The sequence below is a fragment of the Schistocerca serialis genome, chromosome 2, assembly GCF_023864345.2.
Source record: "Schistocerca serialis cubense isolate TAMUIC-IGC-003099 chromosome 2, iqSchSeri2.2, whole genome shotgun sequence".
Taxonomy (NCBI): domain Eukaryota; kingdom Metazoa; phylum Arthropoda; class Insecta; order Orthoptera; family Acrididae; genus Schistocerca; species Schistocerca serialis.
The window spans coordinates 982831330-982842979 of NC_064639.1; the positions used below are offsets into that span (position 1 = coordinate 982831330).

Below are 11650 nucleotides of genomic sequence, written 5' to 3' on the forward strand. Positions count from 1 at the left end.
CTTTGGATCAAATTTTTCCCCTGCCCAAAATTTGTTTAAAATTTCCATCTACTTTCTTTTGCCCCAATATTCCTCAAAAAACGCCTGTTTAAACTCCTCTAACTTGTCATATTTATCTGATGCCCAATTTCCCCAAATTCTAGCTTCTCCATCAAATTTGAAGTAATGAAACCAATTTCCTGTTTGTCATTCCAAAACTTGGGCAAGACGTCTTCAAAAACACTACACAATTCCTTTGGATGTACATTTTTACTCGGGTCGAACCGCAAAAATTGCCGATGAGTCACATATCCAATTTCTGACGATACTATTACACCACTAGGTACTATACAACCACTACTGTTATTAACACTCTGTTCTACTCTGTTTAGTCTACCTTCATGGTCACACAGTCATTCATCTACAGCAGTACTAAACTGACTTCCATTCGTTTCTATGTTAGTAATTTTAGTAGCCACTTGCACTTCAAATTTCGCACACACATCTTTTTCATCCTTAATTTGGTTTCCATTACAATGTGACTATCCTCACATTGTTTTCCCACATTATTGACTTGTTCCTAGATTTTATCTAATTCTGTATTTACTTGTTCCTTTAACTGTTTGTTGTCATCAACAACTTTCTTAATCCGAGAAGTCAATTACTTTTTACTATTACAACATCATGATTACACTCTTGTTTTACTATATTAACCTCACTTTTTACACCATTACTAAACAAAGTCATATCATTTTTCCATAAATCTCGTAATTTAGAAATTTTATTTTCCATTCTGGATTCCATTTCTGCTCATAAGTTCGTAAACCTTGATTAACTTCAGACCTCAGTCCATCAACTTCAGCATGCAACCCAATTATTTCAATGTTCAATCTGGTCATGACAGAACTTAATGAAGTTTAAATATCAGAACCAATTTTCTTCATTTTAGTGTCAATATCAGAACCCATTTATTTCATGTTGATATTCATCTCACCTTTCATGTTTTAAAATATTGGCTAACATATCTCACACACTATCCTTCTGCTCACAAGCAACTGACACTGGCTCCTGCTTTATTTTTGTAACAGTAACAGGTATAAATGGGACATCGGTTTCCACCATGTTCTGTCCATTATCACTCTCATAATTAACATACATTGAATTTGGCAGACCATTATCATTTACTTGTGATACATCAAAATTAAATTAACTAGTCACTGCATCATCTTCATATTTTACTCTACCCAAATCCACCCCACTTTCTCGTCTACTATCTCATGGTTATTATTTTACACCATGCTCACAAGTTTCACTGCACACACACACACACACACACACACACACACACACACACACCAAACGAAGAGCTTTTATCTACCATCATCAGCATGGCGAGATATTCTTGCGGGTCCATTCACCAAGCTCTGGCCCTGCAGGTGTAGTTTCTGGGTCCATACTCTGGCCACTGCTACCAACCGCCGCAGACTCCCGGCTGCTGTTGCTCCTTGCCTCGCGATATTCAGCTGTTGCCGCTTTCTACACCGGTTGTTCTCGCCACTATATTCTCCACTCCGTTACTGTGGTCCTATTAAAATTTCTTTATACATGTGTGGGTCTTTCATTTATCTGATTATTTGCACTGCTGCTTTTGAAGTTTGTATACACTCGAACTTATCATTTCCTAGGCGCTAAATGCACCAGTTACGGCGGGGCGGGGTCGGTCAGCCGTTCTTTCGTCTCCTTACTCCCTCTCTCTCTCTCTCTCTCTCTCTCTCTCTCAGTCACTTTCATCAGACAGTTCACCTGCCTCTATATTTCTTCATATTTCTTCCTTCTGACGTCCCTTCACTCTGCAGTAGTAGATACATGCTAGGCAGTGTAAAGCAGTGTTGATGAAACCACTACCTAACACCTACCACACAGAGGCTGTGTAACTCGAGTTGGAAACCAGTTCCTGTAAGTTCATTTTCACAAATTTTGGGCAGTAGGGGAATGTAGTTTAATTGCAGTAGCATTTGAAAATTCTATTATCGTCTTTTTGTTCGCAAGGAATCACATGAAATGGCTGTCAAGTCCCTATTTAATGATGCAAATGCTTTATCGTTCCGAGTTCATTGTTTATCCAAAATATTTCACACATAAAAGCAGCCAGAATTTCTGCACGTCCGACCCAATTAATTTTGTGATCTAACAGTCACTGACCCACCCCTATTAGCGAGTTTAACTTCAGGTCGTTTCAATGGTCTTCTATGTCAGAAATGCTCACAGAAGTAATCCATCAAAAACACGGAATATGCCACTCGGAACTGCCTCTACGACCAAAAGTTCACATGCCTATAAAACTTCAACTACTTAATTCTGAAACATCATATGTCCCTCAAAATGTTTGTAACTTAAACCGCTGTAGTCACGACACATTCTATCTGAAATGATCTCACTAGTTCTTCATATTACATACTATATTCACGGAGACATCTAGCATGGTGTTACCTGGAAGCAGGTCAGAGAGAGCCTCTCGATGCTCCTCTCCCCACTGCCTATCTATCTATCTGCACGGGGAACTGCTTAATTCTGATTAGGTAGTGATCTGAACGACCAATCAGAATCTTCCTTCCGGATCATTCTCGTGGCAAAACTTGCCATAGCCAACCAATAACCAGTCATTAATGTCATTACGATTTCAATTTATAATGTATTGTTTAATAAAATAGAACAAAATCCAAAATATTCTTTAAATTAATATAGAATCTTATTCCGCTTCAGACTTTTATTCTGGCTGCTCTCTTACAAAAGCAAGCACCCATCGACATACATAATCAGCAACTTGGTTGAAACACACGTTTTCCCACAGTACGATTTTATAAGGTTGTACATAAAATGACATTAAGTTTTAATCTATGTCCGTCATATACTCTCTCATTCATTCCCATGTATCACACCAAAAAATAATATTAATTTTGAATGATTTTTGTACTACATAACGTAGAGTAATTGAAGTTTTGCAAAGGATACTCCAATTAAGTCATGTTATATACTGTGAGCTTTGTTATGACTTCAGATGATAATAAAAGACATTTGGTTATTGTTCCTGAGTTTTGAAACCTAAGTGTCGGTTTTAGGACAGTTAAGTAATTTTCTCAATCTTCGTAATTATAATAGATAAAATTCTGAAATTTTGACAGGACCCCTTCCTTAATAACAAAAGATTGCGCACCAAGTTTGAACAAAATCGGATGACAATTACTATGGTTTATTTAGATTTGTAGGGGGTATGAATTTGTGTACCGACTGAATGTTACTTGAGACCGCACACACAGCCAGTAGCATCATTTGCACTGTGAGTCTGAGTGAAAAAAAACGTAGCCATCCTGATGCCACTGTGCTACACGGCTGTGTGCCTTACCGCATCGAATGTTATTTCGTAATAACTTACTACATTACAATGTCATTCAGGTGGAAAGAAAAATATGTGAGGTAAAAAAATTGATAGATGTAAAAGTGGGAAAGATGTGTTGTGAGCTGGGGTGATGGCAAATTTTCTTGCCTCATGCAGATGCAGAGATAGTTTTGCACAGGGAATGTCTGATGAAACTATGTTCAAATTACTTAAAAGGCAGTTAAATGGTGATGTGCAATCACAGACAAATATGATGAATAATTCATTTATCAGTTACGTAGTGTTTGAAAAGTGCTTCGTGAATACGTTCTTGAGTTAGGCGTGGTAGACATGAGTTCATAATGAATTCTTAAATGGCCCAAGTTACAGACATGGAAATATGAGGATGCAAGGGATTTGTGTATGTGAGCAAAATAAGCTAATGCACATAAGCTGGCTGCTGGATTTTCTGACTGAAATTACAACAATCAAGCGATGAGGCACAGAATCTTTGTAGTGGGACCTAGTGATTAGCCTGACCAACTCAATTGGTGAACTTCCAGATTTTATAGAAAAGTTAGAACTGGCACTGAAATTTAAGCTGCAAAAGTTTTACAGCAGACAAGACAATGGGAATCACTATGGTAATTTCACCGTTCATGAATGAAACCAACATAATCAATTTCATCTGAACAGTAACAGCAATGCGTATACTTATCAAGTGGACAACAGTCAAGAAAGAAATTTTAGGAATTGTGGTAGGAAACAGAAGGACCATATAACAATGACAGAAGATCGGAAAAATAATTTTCGCCACGTCTCTGGTACAGAACTCAAAATAAACTGTCATCAAAAGCACACAATGGGTAACAAATCTAAGGAACCTGGATAACAGAGCTTTAATAACGGAAATGGAGGAAGGAAGAGATGAAAGTAGAGAGTAGTATGAAGCAAAGTAATAAAAATGGGAGAGGGATAAGTGAGAAAAATATTTTAAATGACTATGAAATGGGGCTGGAAAGTTTATTTGATTCAAGGGAAGAAAAGAATAACAATAGAAAACGTTTGGTGAAAAACTGGATATCAAATTCGAGACCAGAAGTAAGTGCAAATTTGACGGAAATAGACTGTATTAAACTTGACTGGCACAGAATCTAACAGCAGCAATCCTTGTGATGTGGGTAGTGACCACAAAATTTTTTTAATGTGTTGATGGACATTGAAGGAAATAGTTATGGTGCTTTGTATATTGTATCAGCGGATATTGAAGAAGCTAGTTATAGTGTATCATGTGTTTCAACAGTGGATCTGGAAAAGGTTGAGTGTGTGTTAACAAAAGTAGTACATTTATTGGTAAGGGAAGGTGAGGGAGAAATTTCAGGAGATAACGTTGTGGACATTGATTGTGTCACAACTGGCTTGGGTGTTTCAGACCAGGGAATCGCTTCCATTTGGGTATAGGGACGTGAAAATGTTGAAGGTTGTTCGACAGATGAGATGCATAAATTTGAAGTTGAAGAAAGAGGAAGGGCTATCACAAATGATCTAATAAGGGAGAAATGTTTAGAGACGAAAGAAGCTGAAATTATACAACCAGTTATAGAGATTGAGATGTGTGATGAAAAGGTATGCGTGCCTCCTGACTCAGAAAGCAATGTGTCTCTGGTTTCTGAAGAGTTTGTAAGTGGTCATAGAAATAAGAATTTAGTAATCTTTCCACTAACTGGTGACAAGTATGCAACAAGCAGAATTAGTTCTTTCTCCCGATGACATCAGTATCTTAATAATCCCAAGTATATGTTCAGAAATTGAAGAAGTTAAAGTTCTTAAAAGTATCATTGAGCAGTTTTCTACAAATGGTTCCACACTCAATTTAAAAAACACACAACATATTCGCTCTGCACATCTAGATTTACGGCAGCAGTGATAAGTGTAACACATGGTGAGGAAAATAATAAATACGATGGAAAGTTCAAAAATTTTAGGGGTTTTATTTTGATGAGAATTGAGATTGGAAAAGACACAATTTGGAACTGCTAAAACAACTTAGTTCAGCCACATATGGGATTAGAATCATTGCAAATATTTGGGAGAGACAAATCAGTAATTTGACACGTTTTGCATATTTTTATTCTTCTTTAAGAATGAAAGTTCTGGCTACTGCTTCACAATATATTTATTCCATTATGAAGTTTGTTGTAAATAATCCAGTACAGTTCAAAAGAAAAAATGAGGTATATAATCACAATACTAGAAGGAAAAATGACATTCATTACTCCACATTAAGGTTGTCTTTAGCACAAAAAAGAGTGCACAGTGCTGCGACAAAAATTTTGACCTCTTACCCACTGACATAAAATGTCTGACAGACAGCAAAGTGAAATTTGATAACCAACTCAAACAGTTTCTCCTTGACAACTCCTCCTATTCCATAGAAGAATTTCTATCACTGTGATGTCTAAAAGGTGATGGGTAGGAATTACTAAGTCACATGTATATATCTTTTTTTCTTCTTGTAAAAAAAAACCTTAGACATGTTCAAATTAATTTGCGATGTTGTGTACAATTACTCGCTCCACATCATTTCTATCGATCATGAAAAATGATCCATGGGACATGTGACTAACTAACTAACTAACTAACTAAGGCAAGCAATAATCCACTCAAATGAATACAAATTCCTAAAAGACATCTAAAAGTTGGAAAGCTAAAACAGTTTTATTATTCTAATTCAGATGTTCGAGTTGAATTAATGATGACTGTACACGCAGTGTATTGGTTTCTGCTGATCCTTGTAGTTAAAATAAGTGCGCCACAGGTTGTTTAAATTACTGGTTAGACACTAATTTTTAGAATATGTTCAATGTCACAACTTATGCTAGGTGGTACTTTGTGTGCCATACAGGAAGCTAAATGTCACATTAAATGGAGGTGTTATAACATAACGACTCTAGGGAGAAATCTTTGGCTGGAAATGAACAAAAACAGCGGTTAACATTTGTTGAGCGATCGAGGTGTAATTTCCATTCGGCAAGTGCGACAAGGACACACAACAGAAGACCATAACTTAACGAGTCACGTGGAAATTCCGAAGTTGTGGTAGAACAAAATAAATAGTTAAGTGGGTTTTGAGTTCGAATAGGGTAAGAACAAAAAGCTACAAGGTTGGAAATTGTTTCCACTGAGTAAGTAATGAGTCAGCCTATGGACAATGAGGGGATTAGAGCGGGTGAGTGACGGGGTTTTGCCGGCATGATCTTTACAGCCATCTGCAGAGAGTTGCCTTCGACTGCAGGTAGTTGGACCCAAAGTAGTGTATGTGGTTGGATAACGACAGATATAACACACACTTAAATATTCCGAAAAGAGACCAGAAAAACTGGTACAGTAAATGCAATCAATCAATGGAATGTAAGACATCGCACAAAAAATTTCCAACAGGAACCATAAACACATTTGCTGTCAAACCATTCATTCCACTGCAAATATTTACATTTACTGGGTGATAAATGATTCTATGATACACAATAAACCGTAAGTCCAGTAACAGCATTGAACAGTAGCCTTCATGTAACAAACAATAGTAGTCAAATATTCTATAACATTACGTTGGGTATTGAACCAGACCATTCTCGATACTTATTCTCATAAAATGAAGCAATATATTGTTATTAGTGAATCGATTTATTAGTCTGTGATCAGTGCTGATTATAATATAAATTAGTGTGCACTAGAAGCACAAATATGTTGCTGTTAGATGTCAATGGACATGTCATGTCATAACCTGTCGATTAGAATATGTATTTTAGTTATAGAATCATTAGTGTCGGAATGGTGGTCCATCTGTTGTATGAAGTGTGCAACTTCTTGGGGAGCTGTTCGAGCTCCCATTGGCTGAAATGTTGTGATGTTGATGATTTTAGTGGGGAAACAGATGCTCTTGGGAGCAGGAGGGACAGAAGGGAAGAAAGAAAGATTCAAGACATAGGCTGAGAAGGGAAGACTCTAGTTTTCTGCCATCGGTGAGTACAGCAGAGTGGTGTGATTTTATTTATGTGGATACGCTTCGAATCACTAATCAAATCTTGTTCATAGGCATTTAAGAGCGCTGGTAAGGGAACTTATGTACCTAGTGCATGTCACAGCTTGCATTAAATTTGCAGTGTTGCTTATCTTTATTACAAATGTTTCCCTGGCCATTTATGTTCATTAATTTATAATTCACATAACTTGTCTATGCTCAGTTGTTCGATCACATAACGACATTTTTGTAAATTATTTTGATAATGCAACAACAGAGCATAGAGCGGGCAGTGTCCAGCTCATCCCTGGGGCTTTGGTGAGCCAAGCTTTATTCAGTGTCATACATTTGCCCCTTCATCACATTAAATGCTGAGCAGTAACGTCACAATCTGATATAATTGCTATGTTGCAATATCCTGTTTATCTATGAAATATTAATGTTTCTTTATGGGTATTGCTTCTGCTGTGAAGAAGGAAAAAGAGCTGTGAGGATAAATTGTTTTAACTGTGATAGCTGTGGAACTTCAAAACTCCAGTTCATACATTCTTGTTCCAAAACTGTCTTCTCAAGTTACAATAATGAGTCATAATTTTGGCAGCTGAATGGGAATTGATATGGTATACCCACATCAATTGTGTTGATATGACACTGAATCCCATAAGTGCTATAACAATAAAGACCCCAAAGGAAAATGATTTGAATTTAAATTTGTTGCATGATCCACTGACTTGAATGGAGGAGGAGTCCATGGACAGCTCCTGTATTAGCCACTTGAGGGCTGCAGTATGGCAATGTTACATTAGAGCATCTGCATCAATGTGAATGTTTGATAGTAAATCGAAATGTTTGTGTATTTTTGAGTCAGTAATTGGAGCTAATTGGGGCTGAGGCTACCTCAAATTACAAAAAAGTCCGATAATGTGGAAATATCACTAAATCAATGTGTAAATCATGAATAAATGATTAATGGGCACAATAATTATTAAAAAACAAATAATAAATAATAAAAAACAATAAAAACCAATATAGTACATACTTGTTTTATATGAATTTATATGGGAACACATTTACAAGTTGCAAAAATATAGGTTGCATTTTAAAGAAATTGTCCATAGTCCTTTGTTTTAAAACGGAACCTCACTTTTCAGCAGCAATGTTGCTCCATCTTCTAAGAATCATGGTGTTTTAACTGCTGTGACGTAATATTTGTGGCAGTTCCCAAAAGATGTTGCTTGACAATATTTAGTTTAATTTTAAATCACTAAGAACATACGCCACTTGGCCTGCTTAAGACTTCTTTATTGACTTTTACTTAGCAGCTATCCCCGAATCATCACATCTTTGATACCAAAGAATAAACAAAAAAATTTAAAGATATTACATCATGTTATCAGTAATGAACTGTAACTATCAACGGTCTTGGAAACTTCACAAAATATAAAAATTCCATTTAGATTTCATCACTGTTGCCTTTGCACTTCTCCCCCACCAGTAACATGGTTACGAATTAATACATGGTGATGAAGGAATTTTCTTAAAAAATCAGCACAACATTAACACAAATCAATAAAAAAACATGTTGGAATGACAAAAGATATGATACAAAATAATTACAAAAACTTTTTACAATATCTGGTATGATATATGATTAATTCTCCACAGAGACAACTGTTCTAAGAATCGAGGTGGGAACCTTATAATCCGTTCTGACTTCGATACTCTGATATTTGGAGATTGTTCCTCTATGGTATGTTGTGGTTCAGTGTCCTTGGAAAAGTTTGGAAGTTCCTTCTCTGATTCCCATTTTTCTTGCAGCAGAAAAGCTGGTTTAAGTCTGTCCACTGACGCATTTATGTGTTTGCACTTCCTTTTAATAGTGAAATATTTTTCATGTCTTGAAATGACAGGAAAGGGACCATCATATGTAGGTTCTAATGGTTTTCTAACACTGTCACATCTCAGTAAGACATGGGAAAAGGTTAGCAGATCTTTTGGAACAAATACTGATCTTGACTTGCTTTGTGTAGGCCTATTAGGTTTCAGATAAAGCATTTGCTTTTGCAAATTAGATGCAAATGAATCAAGTTCAATCTTTGTAGTGGGCTCTTCAAAAAATTCACCAGGGAGTCTTATAGTTTTCCCATATACCATCTGTGCAATGGAATGATTCGATGTTTCTAGCACTGCAGTGTGCAACCCCAATAGAACAGTAGGCAGAATTTCTGTCCAATTAGAACTGTTATGGGCCTTGACTGCAGACTTCATAGTTCTTTGTAGTCGCTCAATTTTACCATTGCATTGAGGATGATATGGCGTTGTGTGCTGAATTTTCATACCACATACTATGCCCAAATTATTAAACAACTGCGATCTAAACTGTGTTCCTTGGTCAGTGGTTACCTGTGATGGTACACCAAATCTTGCAATCCAGTGCTGGTAGAAGGCTGTTGCCACTTTTCAGCTGAAATATCTTCAGGTGGTATGACTTCCATCCAAGATGCGAAATGGTCAATACAAGTTAAACAATAAGTCATGCCATTAGAAGGAGGAAAAGGTCCAATGAGGTCAATGTGCACGACACTGAAACGTTCATCAGGTTCTTCAAATTTGTCTAGCGGTGATTTTGTGCGGCGAGTGACGTTGGTTTTTTGACAACTGACTCAGGATTTAGTCCACTGTCGCACATTACTTTTGATGTTTGACCAAATGGCTCTGCTACTCAACAGTTTCACTGTTGTCTTTATGCCAGGATGAGCTAAACCATGAAAATGAAGAAATATTTTATAACGAAAAGGTTGAGGAATATAAGGTCTGATATTTGCAGTGGATGTGTCACACCACAATGTTTTCACTGATGGAAGTTGATATGACTTGAAGTTTAAGGAGTTGTCCCATGTTTGGAGTTGCTGTAGTTCTTGGTCTTGTTGCTGGTTTTTGGCAATTTCATCATAGTCCAGCATTACTACTTCATCAACTCTGGATAGGGCATCTGCAACAATATTGTCATGGCCACTGACATGACGAATATCGGTCGAAAATTGTGACATGTACTGCAATTGTCTCATCTGTCGAGGAGATGCCTTATCATTGATTTGCTTGAAAACTAATGTGAGTGGCTTATGATCAGTGAAGATTGTAAAGTCTCTTCCTTCCAGTAAATGCTTAAACTTTTTTATTGAAAGGTAAATTCCCAATAATTCTCGGTCATAGGTACTGTAACCCTTCTGTGATTTACTCAGTTTCTGTGAAACGAATGCAACAGGTTTCCAATTTCCATTTTCCAGTTGCTGGAGCACAGAACCAACAGCAATATCTGATGTGTCTGTACGTAATGCTAGGGGTAACTCCGAGTTAGGATAAGCCAATAATGCAGCATTTACTATATCTTGTTTAGATTTCTCAAACATTTTCTTTGCTTCTTCAGTCCACTGAATTTGTCTATTATCCTTCTTTCTTGCTCCCTTAAGATAGTCATGCAAAACAGCTTGTGTCTGTGCCACATCTTTAAGGTAGCGACAGTAGTAGTTTGCTCATGCAGTTTGTCAGGTAACTTATACTCTAAAATTGCTTGCACTTTCTCAGGTAGTGGACAGGATCCCTCTGATGTTATCCAGTACCCTAGGAATTCAATTTCATTTACTCCAAAGGTTGATATTGATATGTTGATTCGAAGTCCATAATTAGACAATCGCTCCAGGACTAGTTTCAGGTGTGTTTGGTGTTCTTCAATACTGGATGAGGCAATTAAAATGTCATTGAGGTAAGGAAACACATAATCTAGCCCAAACATAACTTCATTAATGAATCGCTGGAATGTTGAAGGTGCATTGCGCAGGCCAAAGCTCATGACATTAAATTCATACAGTCCAAATAGTGTGATTACAGCTGTTTTGTGCCTATCTTCTTCAGCAATAGGTATTTGATAATAGGCCTTAAAGAGATTGATTTTAGAAAATATGTTTTTGCCTTGAAGAATACAATGGAAATCTTCTATTTTAAGTACAGGATAACGGTCTGCAGTTGTTCTTTCATTTAACCGTCTATAATCTCCACACGGACATATTGAGCCATCCTTCTTAGGTACAATATGGAGAGGACTTGCCAAGTGCAGATTTAGATGGTCTAATGATGCCATTGTCTAACATGAATTTAAATTCTTGTTTTGCCATCGCCATGCGCTTTGGGTCTAATTGTCTTGCCCTAGAAAACACAGGCGGGCCTTCAGTGGTAATATAGTGTTTGACATCATGTTTAATTTCGCTAGGTACCAA

At 36.8% G+C, this 11650-nt stretch overlaps 1 protein-coding gene across 1 annotated transcript; it reads right to left on the reverse strand.

The window, feature by feature from the left end:
- Positions 1–9002: 9002 nt before the first annotated feature.
- LOC126456573 (uncharacterized) lies at positions 9003–9644 on the reverse strand. Its single transcript, XM_050092318.1, has one exon. It carries the CDS (start codon positions 9642–9644, stop codon positions 9003–9005), a length of 642 nt encoding a protein of 213 aa, XP_049948275.1.
- Positions 9645–11650: the final 2006 nt, after the last annotated feature.